The 16978-nt window shown below is 41.9% G+C and overlaps 2 protein-coding genes across 5 annotated transcripts in view; one reads left to right on the forward strand and one right to left on the reverse strand.

Annotated features, from left to right (window-relative positions):
- Positions 1-9843, forward strand: part of KATNAL2 (katanin catalytic subunit A1 like 2) — a 119474-nt gene extending 109631 nt beyond the window's left edge. For all 3 annotated transcript variants that reach the window (XM_017857811.1, XM_017857812.1, XM_017857813.1), the window contains 3 exons: positions 6852-7014; positions 7867-7969; positions 8481-9843. In XM_017857811.1, the coding sequence (XP_017713300.1) occupies positions 6852-7014; positions 7867-7969; positions 8481-8620 (406 nt within the window). In that variant the 3' untranslated portion in view covers positions 8621-9843. The remainder of the gene's footprint in view (positions 1-6851; positions 7015-7866; positions 7970-8480) is intronic.
- Positions 9844-15841: 5998 nt separating this feature from the next.
- HDHD2 (haloacid dehalogenase like hydrolase domain containing 2) overlaps positions 15842-16978 on the reverse strand; it is a 47222-nt gene continuing 46085 nt past the window's right edge. Inside the window, exon 7 of one of the 2 annotated variants that reach the window (XM_017857820.1) lies at positions 15842-16380. In XM_017857820.1, the coding sequence (XP_017713309.1) occupies positions 16277-16380 (104 nt within the window). In that variant the 3' untranslated portion in view covers positions 15842-16276. The remainder of the gene's footprint in view (positions 16381-16978) is intronic. The other variant, XM_017857819.1, reaches the window with a different exon arrangement.

Below are 16978 nucleotides of genomic sequence, written 5' to 3' on the forward strand. Positions count from 1 at the left end.
TCTCCCTTTTCTCCTTTTTTCTTTTCTCCCCCATCACTTCACCTTTTTCTCCCATAATTCAGTCACAACTCTGTTAACTGTCTAGATGGACTCTTGATACATTGAGACATGCCAGGCATTCTATGAGTTTCATCTCCTTGGAGAGAAGGCTGGTAAGATCCTTCTTATCAGCTCCAGGCTGACCTGCTTGTCCTGCACCCAGTTTATAGAGGAAACCCTGGGATTCCCCATCGTCCTCCTGGAGGGTCCTTCGCTCTCTGCATCACAGCCTCTTTTTCTTGAATCCCTTATAGCCCTTTGGTTTGGTTTACTCTCCTCCTTTGGAGAGAATCCTCCAACGTTTTCCTGATAAAGGGTACATAAGAGGTAATTATTTTTTAGGCCTTGAATGTTGAAAATATCTTTATTCTATCCCCCAACTTAATTTATGTCTTCATCAAGAGATAGGTTTCTATGCTAGAAATTATTTCTCATCTGAATTCTGAAGGCAGTGTTCTATTTTCTTTTAATGTCTCACATTGCTGTTGAGAAGTCTTATTGATCCATTGTACATAATCTGTCTTTTTCTCTCTGGAGGCTTTTATGATCCTTTCTTTGTTCTCCACGTTCTGAAATTTCACCACGATCTTACTTGGGAGTCCACTAGCAGTTAATTGAGGCATAGGTTCAGGGACTCACTGAGTTAAACCTTCACAGGGTTGTGAGAATTAAATGAATTAATGTCTGTAAAATGCTTGAGACATTGCCTGCCACTTAGTTAAGTACTAGTTAAGCATTTGCTTTTATTAATATTTCACATACAAGAAATTATTTCCTAGAATCTGGAAAGTTTTCTTGAATTCTTTCTTTCATATTTTCCCTTCTGTTTTCTCTGCATCCCCCTTTTGTTTTTTCTGATCACCTATTGTCTGTTGGCTCTCCTGTAATAATGTTCTCATTTAAAAAACCGTCTCTCATTTTGAATTTCTTTGTGTGTGTGTGTATTTATGTGTGTGTTTGTGTGTGTGTCTTTTTTTTTTTTTAATTGAGACAGGGCCTGGCTCTGTCACCAAGGTTGGAGTGCAGTGGCATGACCACAGCTCCCTGCAGCCTCAACTTCTTGGGGTCAAGTGATCCTCCCACCTTGCAAGTAGCTGGGACTACAGGCATATGCCTGGCTAATTTTTTTGTAGAGATGGGATCTCACTGTGTTGCCCAGGCTGGTTTTGAATTCCTGGGCTCAAGTGATCCTCCCACCTTGGCCTCCCAACGTGTTGGAATTACACGCATGGGCCACCATGCCTGGCCTTGTGTGTCTTTCTTGTCCTACTCTGTGAGAGATTTCTCCAGCTTTATCTTCTCAACTTTCCATTGTGTTTTTAATTTCTTCTATCATATTTTGTATTCTCAAGTTACTGCATTTTGTTGTTTTTTTCTGTTCTTTTTAAATGGCATCCTTTTGCTGTAGTCTGAATGTGTTCCTCAAAATTCATGTGTTGGAAACTTAATCCCCAATGCAACAGGGTCGGGTGGTATAGAGTCCTATAGGAAGTGTTTAGGTCACCAGGGCTCCACCGTCATGAGCAGAATAATGCCATTATAAAAAGGCACAATGGAGGCAGTTTGGTCTCTTTTTTGCCTTCCACTTGCCATCATGTGAAGACAAATTGTTTCCCCCTGTTGAGGATGTGCCATCTTGGAAGCAGAGACCAAGCTCTCACCAGACACCAAACCTGCTGGTGCCTGGATCTTGGTCTCCCACCCTCCAAAATGACAAATTATGAAACTTCTGTTCTTTATAAATTACCCAGTTTCAGGTATTTTGTTATAGCAGTTCAAAATGGACTAAGACACTCTTCTTGTTTCATGGCAATATTTTCTTACATCTCTCTGAGAATACAAACTTTTGAAGTTTCATTTCCCTGAAGAATTCTGTTTTCTCCAAGATTCTTTTAATTTTTCCCCATTTATTTGTGTTGGGTTGTGTCTTCAAGTTAGAGGAGTTCCACAGATGTAGGTCTTCTTGGCTGCCTAATGTTTATGAGAGGGGCACATTAGCAAAACCCACAGGAAGCTCTGTGCACATGGGAAAGGCTTGCCAACTGTGGGCTCCATGTACTGAGATTTGACTGGGTTATTGTGTTGGGGAACTCCCAATATCAGTATCCTTAGGGTCTTTCTCTTTGGCTGGTCAGATTGCCAAGTGATGATTTTTGCAATCTCCTGCCTGGAGGGCAAAAGTTTGGCTGCTAATAGTCTAGGGATAGTCAGTATCTCCTTGTTTCAATACAGTACACTGTTTTCAACTGAGCCTGGTGTTTCCCAGCTTTGGAGACCCTCCATTTTACCCTCTGCCAAGGTATGGGAGAGGCAGTTCCACTACTATTGGAGGGGGAGAAAATCTGTGATCTAAATTTTTTTAATATACAAATTGGCAGTCAAACCCCCTATTTTCAACCCACCCTCACCCTCACCTCTAAAGGTAGAAGATAATGCCAAATCTCTTGGGGTTTCTGTGACTCAGATTATTTGTTGACATCCTTAACTGCTGATTTAGAAAGCAGCTTCTCAGTTCCACTAAGTTTCTTTTACTCATCATTATGCTTCCCAGCTTTCATATCTTTGCTTCAATTAGTTCTCCAATTCTGTTTGCTTTTGTGGGTTTATGCCATTCAAAAACTCTTTCAGTGGTGTTTAGTAGGAGGAAGCAGAAGTGATTCTGTTTATCCCCAAATTTAAGTGCAGTCTTAGTTAAAGTTCATCAACAATGAAGTGTAATATGGTTTGGCTGGTCCCCACCCAAAATTCATCTTCAATTATAATCCTCATAATCCCCACCTGTCAAGGGTGGAACCAGGTGGAGATAACTGAATCATGGGGGCGGTTTCCCTCATGCTGTTGTCATGAGATCTCACTGCACCTTGATGGTTTTATAAGTGCTCATTCTGTCCTGCCACCCTGTAAAGAAGATGCCTGCTTCTCTCCTTTGCCTTCCACCATGATTGTCAGTTTCTTGAGGCCTCTCCAGTCATGTGGAACTGTGAGTCAATTAAACCCCATTCCTTTATAAATTACCCAGTCCCAAATATTTCTTCATAGCATTGTGAGAATGGACTAATACAGTGTTTTTATTTCAACCTTAGTAGCACAGACAGCCTTCTCTTGGAACATCCTTGGGTATGAAGGATAACATATTTTTGTGGCTTATATGCAGGGGTGATATTAAAAATATTAAACAACTGGTGTGGTGTGGGTGCTTACCAATCAAGAAGAACAGCATCATTCTTGCTGCCTGCTGGCTGCATATTATTGCTGAGTATGAACAAGGAAGAAACCATCTGAAGCAAAGATGAGCACATCCTCAATTGGAGTGCTAGGCAAAGTTCTGCTGTGAAGCGCGGTTTTTTCTTTTCCTTGACCCTGTGCCTTGAATATAAATGTGCCTTGAGAGGGGGAATGATTGTGCAAGGGAGGAGGTGGCTGAGTTTCTGATGTGAGATGTTTGTCAACAGGGTGAGACTGATAGAAGAACAAAGCAAATGCAAAAAAGAAATAGGTCATTGTTACTGTCAGTAAGGCACCCCTGGACTATGGATTCTCAGCTCAGGGTTAGACAAACAATAGGAGAGGCAAAGACACACTCCTTAAAGAAATCTGGTTGCTGTGATTTAGGATTCAGATATGCTCCCTGGAAGTATGTTTTCAATTTAAAAGGAAATATTGTAACATAGATTCAGAATGAGAATAAGAAAAAATGGGAAGACAGTTTAGAAATTCTCAGTGTTTTTATGAATAAGAAATACCTGGTGATGTTTTCACTGTTACTCTTTTAAAAAAATATTTAAATTTTTATTTTATTTTTTTAAAAAATTATTTCTGTCACTCAGGCTGGAGTGCAGTAACGTGATCTCAGCTCACTACAGCCTCGGTTTCCTGGGCTCAGGTGACTCTCCTACCTCAGCCTCCCAAGTAGCTGAGACTACAGGCGTGCATCACTACACCCAGCTAATTTTATTAATATTGTGCAGAGACGGGGTCTCACTATGTTGCCCAGCATAGTCAGCGAATCTTCTACCTCAGCTTCCCCAAGGGCTGGGATTACAGTCATTAGCCAACACAACCAGCTCGTTGTTACTCTTTATCAATGGTTAAGCTAAGGCTAACATACAGGAATTTCCTCATTTCTATCCTAGAAAATCAAATAAACAGTTCACAGACACACACTCAAGATGATCTATTGATAACAGGAATGGTAATTTAGAGTAACCAAATAGTCTCAGCTGATGAGGGAAAGCTCTGCTTTACATAATAGTGCTATGTAATTTCATAATAACTCCAAGTAATGTATTTGGAATGAAAAATCCAGACCGGGCATGGTGGCTCACACCTGTAATCCTAGCACTTTGGGAGGCTGAGGCGGGTGGACTGTTTGAGCTCAGTAGTTCAAGACCAGCCTGGCTAACATGGTGAAACTACGTCCAAAAAATACAAAAATTAGCCGGGCTCGCATTTGTAGTCCCAGCTACTTGGGGGGCTGAGACAGAAGGATCGCTGGAGTCCAGGAGGTGGAGGATGCAGTGAGCTGAGAGGGTACCACTGCACTCCAGCCTGGGCGACAGAGGAAGACCCTGGCTTTAAAAAAAAAAGAAAAATCTAACTGTGTGTGTGTATGTGGGTGTGTGTTTAATCAGCATTTGCAGCCTCTAGTGAAACAGCTGATTCACACAAAGATCATCAATAGATGCTAAAACCATTAGTTGAAAGGGTATAAGGAATGGGGCATTCCTATAGTGTCAAAGTATTGTACACAGAATACTTACTACTTGCTGAGAAAAGATGTTTTTCTTTACAATGGAGAGTTCCATGGCCACCAGAAAATCAAACACCACACTGACAGTGAGACACACAGATGTGTGGATCCTGATGAATATGAAAACACATCATCTATGTAATATGCTTGCCAAAACATATTTACCCTAAATCTCATTAAGCTTTTAGAACTAACTTCCCTCTTAGAGACAGGGAATAGAGGAATCAGTTTCATGATATCACAAGGAAAGCATCAGACAAATTCAGAATGTGGGACATTCTCCAGCTGGCCCTGTTTTTTCAAAAAGGGTCTAGGGCAAGCAGGCTGACCTAGATTAAAAGAGATTTAAGATACATAACCATACATAATGCATATTTCTTCACTGGATTTTTGTCAGAAAATGGTGGAAGATATTTTGGGGATGGTTGGAGAATTTTTTTTAACTTTTATTTAAGCTCAGGGGTACATGTGCAGGTTTGTTGTATAGGTGAACTTGTGTCTTGGGGGTTTGTTGTACAGATTATTTCATCACTCAGGTATTAAGCCTAGTACCCATTAGTTGTTTTTCCTGATCCTCTCCCTCCTCCCATCCTCCACCCTGATTGGAGAAATCTGAATATGGACTGAGCATTAGACATATTACAGAATCAGTTTTGCCAGGTGTCATAGTGATATTGTGGCTATGTAAGCAAATGCCTTTCTTTGGAAATGCATGCTAAAATATTTAGGGATGAGGTGTCATGATATAAATTACTTTGAAATAATTTAGCAAGAATAGGTAGATAAAGAGATATGAAGCAGATATGGCAGAATACTGGTGTCGAATCAAGATGGTATGTATATGGATGTTCAATTGTTTTATTCTACTTTTATATTAGTTTGAAAGCCATTGCACTCCAGCCTGGCGACAGAGCGAGACTCCGTCTAAAAAAAAATAATAATAAAAATAAAAAAAGAAGTGTATTAGTCCATTTTCATGCTGCTGGTGAAGACATACCCAAGACTGGGAAGAAAAAAATTAATTGGACTTACAGTTTCACATGGATGGGAAGCCTCAGAATCATGGCAGGGGGCAAAAGGCACTTCTTACATGGTGGCAGCAAGAAAAAATGAGGAAGATGCAAACAGCGGAAACCCCTGATAAAACCATCAGATCTCGTGAGACTTATTCACTACCATGAGAAGAGCATGCATGGGGGAAATTGCCCCCATGATTCAAATTATCTCCCACTGGGTCCCTCCCACAACATGTGAGAACTATGCAATTACAATTTAAGATGAGATTTGGGTGGGGACACAGAGCCAAACCATATCAAGAAGTTTAAGGATATGGCCTGCAGATGCAAAATCACATAAACTTGGCCTGACAGTTTGGGGAGTAGTAAAAGTGAGTGTCTGAAAGGGCCGTATTTGCATTGGGCACCCAGGAAGGGCCACTGGTGCTAAGTTCACCAATATAATGAAGTGAGAGGGTCATTCACTCCAGAAGGACTGAGAATTTTGGAAGAATTAATGTACTTAGAGTGCCCAAGTTATTGTCAGCAATAATTTACTTACTGGCAAGATCAGATTGAATAATTCATGTTACAACTGCAATGAGAATACTCATGATTGCTGGTTGTTAGTTGGTTTTTGTACTCCAAATTAAGTCACCTAAAATTACTTCCTTTTCATTAGGAGTTCTGAAGATGTGTTCTTTTTCTGTTCTTTTTCCTTCCTTCCTTCCTTCCTTCCTTCCTTCCTTCCTTCCTTCCTTCCTTCCTTCCCTTTTCTTTTCCTTCCTTTCTGCTTTCCTCCCTCTCTTCCATTCCTTCCTGCTCTTTCTTCTCCTTCCTTTCCGCTTTCCTCCCTCTCTTCCCTTCCTTCCCTCCCTCCCTTCTCTCTCTCACCAATTCTTTCTCCAAATAATATTAAGTAATTGTCCCATCCACTCAAGGCATAGATGTAGAGTGAGAGTTAAAATGCAGAATTGCTTCCTGCAATGCTAAATTGTTCTTAAAGTACAGTTGTTCAGGAAGTGTGTTTGCAGCCCTGTCCAGCTCCATTTCTGGTGTGATTTTAGGGAGCTGGACTGTGCCATGTTGCGCCGCCTGGAGAAGAGGATTCTGGTTGATCTCCCCAGCCAGGAGGCCAGGCAGGCCATGATCTACCACTGGCTGCCTCCTGTGAGCAAGAGCAGGGCCTTGGAGCTGCGCACAGAGCTGGAGTACAGTGTGCTGAGCCAGGTCAGCTGCCCTGGAGAGGGGCACATGTAGGTCAAGGGCTCACCACATGGCCATCTTTTAGACCAGGTCTTACCATGAGCTGATAGAAGCTTAAGACACTTAGAATAAGATCAAAGCTGCCCCTATAATGCAATGGGCATCTTCACGGAAGAATAAGCTCCTTGTCACTTAAAAATATTCAGAGAGGGAGAAACAGTGTGAGGCAGTGGAAACAGCATAGGGTTTAGACTCAGAAAACCTATCGTCAAATCCTGGCCCTGCTGCTTGTTAGCTGTGTGACCTCAGGGAAGGCACTTACTCTTTAAGCCTCAGTTTCTTCATCTGTAAAATGGGTAGCAGATGAGCCACAAAGAATGACTGTGATGATTACATAACAGAAAAGCTCCAGGTACATGTCTATTATGCACATTATCACTAGTGTCCATTCCCAGGGTGTTGTAGAAATGTTGCCTGTTTTTGGTGAACATTTGAACACAATGTTATCTGAGGCTCCTAAATGGCAGGTATGATCTTATTTACAAGAATAAATGTGCCTACCAAATTTGAACATCCTTGGATTTGAGCACAGGGACCCCGATAGGCTAACTTGGGTGTTCTGGTCCTTTACTGGCATCTTACAGCATATTTTGATGGTGTTAGAAAGCCCTTCTAGCCCAGCTGCTTAGGTTATCCCAGCATGCTAGCAGGGTCTCTTCCTCAAGCACTGTTTATCTGGGAATCTTTTTAGGGTGTTCATGGGTGACAGATACAGAATCTACACAGGACTTCTGATACTGGGTCCTGCCTATAACAATGTAATGGCCAGGAGCATTCTGTCCACTGACCAATGGCTGGTTTTTGTGGCTGTTTCAGGAGACTGAGGGCTACTCAGGCTCAGACATTAAGCTCGTCTGCAGGGAAGCAGCCATGCGGCCTGTGAGGAAGATCTTTGATGCACTTGAAAATCACCAGTCAGGTATGGGTTGGATCACTGTGAAGGTTTTCTGGGAAATTTGTGTAAAAATCCCTCTCACCAGCAGATGGAGCCTGGTGCCTGTTCTTGGTGCCGCTTTACACTTGCAACACGTTTTTTGGTCAAATCATCCCTCACGCAACTCATTCCTCTGTGGGTGTTCTGATTCAGATCGACTTTGCTCGCAGAAGATAAACTCCTTAGGGCTCAGGCTTTTATTTCTCTGGCACACTCTGATGTTGGGCTGGATCCATTTGAGGCACTATATAAATATTAAATAATACTTGGTAACAATACATTTAAGTCACATTTTTTTTTGTCTAGGCCTTAGGGGCTAACTCAGTTGCACATTAAAGAATTTTTCCCCAGCCCTCCTTAGTCTTGCCTTTTGCTGCATTAACAATTAAGAATGCTGCATTATGCATTGTCTTGAAAGAAGGTCTATTAGCGTTTCAAGAGCATTGATCACCAAGAAGTCGATTGTTGTGCTGTTACTGTTGTGTTCTTATCCTAGAAAGCAGCGACTTACCGGGGATCCAGTTGGATACAATAACCACTGCCGACTTTCTGGATGTGCTAACTCACACCAAGCCCTCCGCAAAGAATCTGGCTCCGAGATACTCAGCCTGGCAAAGAGAATTCGAGTCTGTTTGAAACCACATTTACCCTGACCCGGCCACAAAGGTCTCCTAATTTATTAGTGTCCGTGGGAGAAGAACAAAATGATTGGAATGGAAAAGAGAAAATTATTCTTGAAGACTGGATTAACTTGAGCCACTGTATTGTTTGGATAGCTGAGATATATTTATTAACTTATCATTACTGATGTCAGCAAAATATTGAGGGTTTCAGTTACATACATATATGTGCTAATAGGTCATACAATGGAGATTTTTCTGACAATTAGACTCCATAAAATTTTAATGAACAATTTTCTGTAATGTTACTCATTTGTAAACTTTTGCAGAAAAAGATGTGCTTAGAAACGTGTTGGCCAGGCACAGGATGACCCTGAGTTGGGGCAGCCAAGCAGAAGCTAAGCTTGACAGGCACTGCCAAGCGGACAGTCCCAGGGTGAAGAAGGATGAGGGCAGGGACGGCAATGCAGTCTGTTTCTCATTCTGGACAATATTCTGTATCTCATCAGCTCTCCCTAATTCTGACTCCATCCAGCTTTGTCAGCAGCAAACCCCTCCCAAACTAAGCCCCACTCAGAAATGTCACTGAGCATTCTGATCCTAGAGCTAATAGCCGGAGTGACTAGCACACCATCACCATCAGCTGCCAGTATGACTGTTTTGGGTTCTGGCCCCCAGTAACATCTTTTAACTCTTCACATCTCACATCCGCTGTGCTCTGCCCTTCTCTTTCCATTGCCACAGCTTCTCATCAGAACCAAAGCTTAGGATGGGGCACCTGAGCTTCGAGAATATTCGTTCCAAGTCTTCCCTGCTCTTAGGCTCTTCCCCCTCTCCTTAAGGGGCTATAAACAGCTAGAAGCATCTCTCTCAGAAACTCACAATCCGAGGCATCTACTTTGAACCCTTGATAAATTTTGAAGGCTTCCACTAAGTAATGCGACTTCTTTTCCCCTACTAGAACTTACCTATGGGAAATCACCTTCTTTTCTCTTCCTTGCCTTGTTTTCATCATCCCTGCAGACAGACTCTTCAAGAGGAAAACCTCCAAAAGAGACACTTTGGATAGCTAAGTATCCCAAAGGATTTTACCCTTTTAAACAAAACTAAAGCATGTTTTGGGGTATTGATTATTTTGAGATTATTCTCAAACGCCTCTTTAAACATCATTTCATGGAAAATGTCAAATTGAAAATATACCTTATTTAACAAATTGAAAATAAAAAAGATTTCATCTCAGTACATGCTTAAACTTCTGCATGAGCATCAGGCACTACACTACGCCAGCACCAGTGATACAGAGCAGAGAGTCCCCAGCCCCCAGGCCATGGACCCGTAGTACCCTCTCGTGGCTTGTTAGAAACAGGGTTGCACAGCAGCTAAGAGGCAGGTGAGCATTACTGCCTGAGCTCCACCTCCTGTCAGATCAGTGACAATATTAGATTCTCATAGGAGTGTGAACTCTATTGTGAACTGTGCATGCGAGGGATCTAGGTTATGCGCTCCTTATTAGAATCTAAGTAATGCCTGATGATCTGAGGTGAAACAGTTTCATCCCAAAACCATCCATCCCCCACCCCCCATCCAGGCTCAGCCCATGGAAAAATTGTCTTCCATGAAACTGGTGCCAAAAAGCCTGGGGACCAGTGATATAGAGGACTTTACACTGAATGGCCCAAGACTGATGTAAGGCCTAAGTTCCGATGTCTGCTTTATGGTTTTGGGGGATTCTTCTTGTCAGGCCATCAGCTGACATTTCTTGTAGCTGCTAGTCCATTCGCTTGTGGCCACTACCATAATTTCTAATTTTATAAAATCTCAACTGCTGTTGCAAATTTCCTGTGGTGGGAAAGTTGGTGCTGTACGTGTACCCAAGAGTGACTGGGTAAAGGGGCAGGAAAAGTGCTCCTGTGGATAGCATGCTTTGTGACAATACATTTGGGTCCTTTCTGCTTACTGCCCGCTCCTGAATGCATTCAGGATAAGTGCAGTTCTGCTATCCCTCACAGCGAATACACTTAACCTTCTTCCACTTCCCAAACCCCATATGCAGCCTGTGTGCCTACTGCATCTCTACATCCTCCGTTCCCTTTAAATATCGCCTAGTCCATGTTTTTAACACTTCCACCTCTATTCAATCACATATTCAGTCCTCCTCCTTTTTCCTAAGAAAATTTGTCTTCAAATACTTCGGCATGTGGATGTTTTTCTGTCACACATTTACTTTGGTGGCTTCTTCTTGATGTTTTATACATTTATTCCTGCTTTGGATGAAATGAAGTGTACCTCTTTCTTCTCTGCCCTTTCCTTACCACGTATACGTGTCTTTCTCTATCATTCCAAAAGTTGTATTATGATTTTAAATTAACTCAATAATCAGTATTTTTATTAGAAAGGTACATTGTTAACTGCAGAGCCAGCTAGTGAATTAGAATTACATTTGCTTTCTTGTTTTGTCTTCCCTAGAATTAACAACTGCCTCATTTTTCTATTTGCTTAATTTTCTAAGTATCTTTTTGGCAACACATTCTCGGACCTGTCAGGTGCCCATCAATATTCTTTTCCAAATGACCAAACATACCAGATAAACTTTCCACTCCCTTCCCACCCGCTCTGGTCCTGGTGTTCTAAGGGAAAGGGGAGCAGAGGACCATGGCAGAATAAGCAATTTGTACCTAATCCATTTCCAGCCCTGCATCTCACCCTGGCCCTACACCATGCCCACTGTTCCCATGGCCTTAATTTCCATGGTTCCATTTTTCCAGAGAATGGAAAACTTCCATTCTCCTGCCTTGGCTAGGGGTTGGCATCTGACTGCTCAGGATGGGTAAATTTCTTGAGGCTCCAACTTTTAACCAATTCCTCACTTTCAATCCTGTCTTGTACCTCACTTCCTCCCTACCTGTTGTCTGCAAGCTTGAGTCTTTGAAGTTGTTCTACAGGATGAATTTTGGCTGTATTTTCTTTGCACTGATTTTGTTTATCAACATTCCAACCAGTTTCCACCTTTCAGATTACTGTACCTTTTCATCCACTGATGCCTCCTCTACCTTCTCTTGTGGGCTGCCCCTGTGGGTTTACATTTATTCCTTTTCTCTTATTTTGGTATGGCTTTGAGAAAAAGAGACTAACACATACAACTTAATATAATGTTAAGAGTCTCCATGATTATTTTTTAAAGTAGATTAGAAGTATATATCTAAGTTTACATAGGAGATTGGCCTGATAGCTGTTGGAGGAAAGTTTAATATATTTTCTTCCAAAGTAGAGGTCACAGCCCAAAGACCTACAGAAACATGGAATGTAGTGGCAAATGAGGAGTAAGATGGGTGTTAGGCAAAGCAGAGGTGGAGATGGTGGTGAGCTAGAGAGGGCCAGGGACTCTCTGAAAGACACAGTAATGACTCTGCTCCAATTGGACATGGAAATTTGGATCTAATATAGACAGTTCTTCTCATCTTCCTAGAAAACCCAGTAGTTGATTTGCATTAGAATCTCCTGGTGTTCAGATGCTGGCAATCAAGGTTAACTATACACCTGTAGAATTCTCATGGCCTGCTCCCACTCACTTTTAAAAGCCTTCCTTGGCGGACCATACTTACCTAAAGTAACTGCATTCCTGTTGGCCTTCTTCATCATTCATCAATGTCTCATCGTATTAGGTAGCTATGTATACATGCATATGTTTCATCATTTGTTTGCCCCCTCCAAATGTAAGCTCCATGCCTGGAGTACTTTTTTTTCACTGCCACTGAATGAAAGATTATTTAAATTGGTGTACGCCAAAGGTTATCTGAGCACTGTCTGTGACTACTACTCCCATGCATTTTGCTCACTGCTTGTGATCTTAGAGGACTTACACAACCATTCTGAACGTGTCAGAGCCCTTGGTGGTGTTATACATTTTTATATGTATTAATTTCCCAACTAAAAGACACGCATCTTAGGAGCCACAGCTGTATTCTCTCCAGCTCCCTTATGCTTTACTCACAGAGAACATTAAATATCAGTTTTTTCAGGAAGATCAGCTAGTGAAACAAACAGGAGTTGAGCAGTGTATGACATGAAGAAAAGCACTGGAAAAAGCATTCAAACTGTTTGAAACAAATGATTTCTGGGACTTTGGCACCCTCATTACTGCTCCTTAAAGATAGCAACATGATTTGGGACAGGAGGCCTTGATGGCTGGTTTAATACGGAAGTCACCAAAAGTCTTGTGCATTTAGGCTGAAAAAAGCTTTTGTGACTTATGTCAAATAAACATGATAATGCAAACACAGCCTTCTGCAAACAACTGCTAATATGACAAAGGGATTCTACTGCTCGAGGCAGTGTTTTAATGCAACAGGTTAGTGTCATTTAAAAAATTCTCTATTATAGGTGCCCAAGGACTTCAGTTTTATCCTACATGAACACACATTGATCCAAAAACCAACTGAACACAATCAGTGTAGGTGTTTTTAACTTCCCTGTCCAACACACTCCTGTAAGTTCTAAAACATGGGATTATGTGTGAATTGACATATATTATTCCACCGGAATTTCTGACATTATGGCTACAGGTAAAGTTTGATGGAATTGTCACTTAGAGTGAGGTAGGTTATCCTCCTTTTCCCTTCCTAGGCATTACGATTAGCTCTCACCGATACAGAACGCACGGTAGGCAGAGCTACTGTAACCTGTGGCTGACTCTGGAGTTGTGGGTGGAGGGGGTGGAATGACCGTCTGTCCTCCCCTGAACTGGAGCTCTGCTCTGTTCCACCCTCCTGGCTCACAGCAGATGTGGGACACTCAACTCCTAACAATGGATGTTTTCTAATAACCTTTCCAGTCCCAAGGTGTCACATGGTCCCTTTTCTGGCCCAGGACAGGATTATAATAAAACTGATGCAAACACCATCCTTGAGATTAATACCAGATAGCCCTTTAAATGGGACAGCCAGTAAACGAAGCCTTTTAGAAACTTCAGTTACTAAACTTCCTCCATGAGGCCCAAGGCAGACTAACCAGCTGACACTAACATGGATTGGAATATTTATAAATAAGATTTTCAGTTATTCTCATGAACCTTACCGTGGGCCGGTCAGTTAGCAAGTCCTATATAATGCTTGTTAAATATCTCAAACTAAGATTTTCAGGGCTCACAGGGATAAAGTGGAATGGAGGAAAGGAGAGAAGCATTTCTCCTGGCTGGGTCCACCATGCTCAGGAGACCTTTATCCTCTTCACTTCCTAACCCATCAATGATGTTCCCTTCTTGGCTTTAGCTCTAACCTGTCTCCAGAGCATCTGATCCATTACTTCCAAGTGTTTATTTAATGAACATTTTCTCCTGCCCACTCAAAGCTATGCTTTCTAGCATTACACTCCTATGATAGTTTTTATTGGTTCAGTACCCACTTGAGTGCTTACCTGTGTTGCGGCAGATATAGGAAAGAATGATGAAACTCAAATTTAACTGGGTAGCAAAATTAAAATTTAAAAAACATGAGATGCAGTCCTGTCTAGTGGGGAGAAGAACATATGAAGACCTAAGTACACTCTTAAAGTGCCACATGGACATGAAGGAGGGGACACCTTGCCCCCATCCTGAAGTCGGGGATGACATCAGAGAAGGGGAACGCCGAGTTGGATCTTTAGTGTTCTTGAGTAATGTGTATTCTTCTCCTTAGCTCTTTAACTGGAAAGAATCATTGAGGCAAAATCTTTTTCTTAATATGCTTATTTCCCACCATAATCAGGGCACTCAGTGCATAGCAACTACCAAACACTTGGTAATACTTGAGCCAAGGCATCACTGACCCAGGTGCCCAAGCAACAGGGCAAAAGTGAAGGCAGCCCACCCACCAGGTACCACGCAGAGCTCTCTACTCACAGGCTGAGCTCTCTCTGTGTGCAGCTTTACTCTGAGGAAGTCTAAATGTAGTACAGAATTTCTTTTTTTTAATCCTCAGGAAGACTTTCTCCACTGAGATAAATGTAAAGATAAATTCTACCAACATTTTTCAGATTGTTAAATGTCAAGAGTCCTGCTTCATCATCATCACAAACGCACAGCACTTACCATTTGCCCAGTGATATTCTAAGTACTTAATATATAGTTCATGCACATAATGCTCACACCAACCGTATGTGGTGGGCATTATCATTATTCCCATTCTATACATAAGGAAAGAAGGCATGAGAGAGATGAGGTGACTTCCCCAAGGCCAGAGAGCTAATTTTGTGTTACCAGGATCCAGAGTATGCTCTTAGCCACTCTGCTCATCCTTCTGATTTGGGGTGGTAGTCATATCACATCTGTCTTTTGCACTCTGGAATATATAAATACTAAGACGAGGCATTTGCAAAAACAAAGACACAGTGCTCACCAAACTACTATTTATTTAGCTTTGTTCCCTCCCATCCAAGACTGCTGATCTCTAAACAAGCATCAAAACCCGAAGCTCATTAACATCAGAGTGAGCTTCAATAAGGTGAACACTACAATGATGTACAATTACATCCTAATAATTCAATGCCCAAGAGCCCTGTAAAACTATTGCAAGACCCAGGATTGTCACAGTATGCAAATGCACTAGGAAAATCATTACCTATTTAGTCCCCTTCATTTTGGTGGGTTTAACATGAGAAGAATAATCCATGCTACAAGACGAGATTTCATTTTACAGCTGTAGTAACCAATTACATAAGCTTGAGATCTGTCCCATAGCTTCTAAAAATTTTTTCCCATAGTGGTCAGAGGCAAACAATATATGAAATCTTGCAAATGTACAGTTAATAGGACCCTAGTGGACACTAACTTCAAAAATGCATGGTCATATAAGACATTACAAGGTTTGGATTTAGTTTCCTGCACTGTTCCTGTTAAATAACAATGTCTAATTTAAAACATCTGTAAAATACTGACTAGTATTTTAATTTTACTAAAATTTCCCAAACAACTGTTACACAGTGTAAGAGGTATCTGCAATGAATAGGTTTAATGGAAGTATTATTTTAACCCTATAAAAATCTGCGTTCTAAATTTTAAATTAGTCATCTCTGGCTAATGAAGACAGAGCCACCAGAAGTACACCATGCTCGGGAACTAATAGTGAAAATTTTAGTTTTTCCACATCTATTAAAGCAAATTCACTGTATCACTTTTGGGCTAAAGGATAATTCGTCTTTGCGTTACTTTCTGTCTTCTCCATTTGGCACATCTGATGGATTTCACAGTTGAACTCAATATTACGAACTCAGCAGCCTAATGCACCTTTAATAATTACTTTATAATTTAAAAACCACCATTCCAACTTTATTCACAGTCTGAAATCCCCCCTCCCTGTTTTCCAGTGGAGGAGACCAGCGGGAACCTCTTCCCTGTGGTAGCGTCTACCCTCCCAGCCACTGCCCTAACCTGATTGAATATTTTTTAAAAGGAATGGCACAAAATCTCAATCCTTTCTTTGGGTCTCATCTTCAGTTACAAATAAAAGAGATTTGTAAGGCTTACTGGACTGGCCGCAATTCAATACCTTTCTTTCTAATTAATGCACAACAAAAGAGGGTTAAAAAGCGATCAGCACTGACTGGTGTGTGTCTACCGATGCTGGCACTGAGTTGGTCAGGGATTCATTCCAGACAGTAGGAAGCTGCATTTCAAGTTGCTTCAGACGCACACATTGCTTCACAACAGGTGCTGCAGAATGTGGTCCACAGCATGAGGGAAACTCTCACAAGTTAAGTAAGGAGGTGGATTAATTTTTTCTTCATCTGATGCTCGGTATTTCCCTGAAATGAAAGTAAAGCCAGTAAACACAGGCTACCACCAGAATGCTAAATTAATCATATCCCATGAGCACCTGGGTCATCACAGAACCACCCTTACAGTTTTGAGAGAATCAGGGGCCGCACATCTCCCAAATCACCTTTTATTGAGGCTTCAGGATGTAAACGAGGCAATCAAAGAAATGTCACATTCAGCCTTTCCCCAGGCCCTCTGGTCATTCACAATGGATAGGCCACAGGTACTGGGTCACCTGACAGCTAAGATTCCCTTCACATATTCACAGCTGATGAAATCATTTTCTTTCCCCTACCCTCAGCCCTAAAGATAGGCTGGTGATTAAATTAATTCTTCAAAGTGGAAGCTCAGACCCCAGAGGGCAGAGGGCTCATCTGCTCCCAATGGCGACCGGGAACAGGATGTGCTGCTGGCATGCAGGGATCCAGGCAGCCCGGGAGCCTGGCAGATGAGAAGGCCCTGGGTTGGGGAGGGAAAGACTGATGGATGCTCGCAGGCCTGGGGCCAGACAGGACAGGCCACTTGGCATCATGCAGCAGGCTCACTGCCTGACTCTCCCAACCCTGGAATTCAAGATGGCCTGCT

This window comes from Rhinopithecus bieti, unplaced genomic scaffold, assembly GCF_001698545.2.
Source record: "Rhinopithecus bieti isolate Rb0 unplaced genomic scaffold, ASM169854v2 scaffold_42084, whole genome shotgun sequence".
In the NCBI taxonomy this organism is placed as follows: domain Eukaryota; kingdom Metazoa; phylum Chordata; class Mammalia; order Primates; family Cercopithecidae; genus Rhinopithecus; species Rhinopithecus bieti.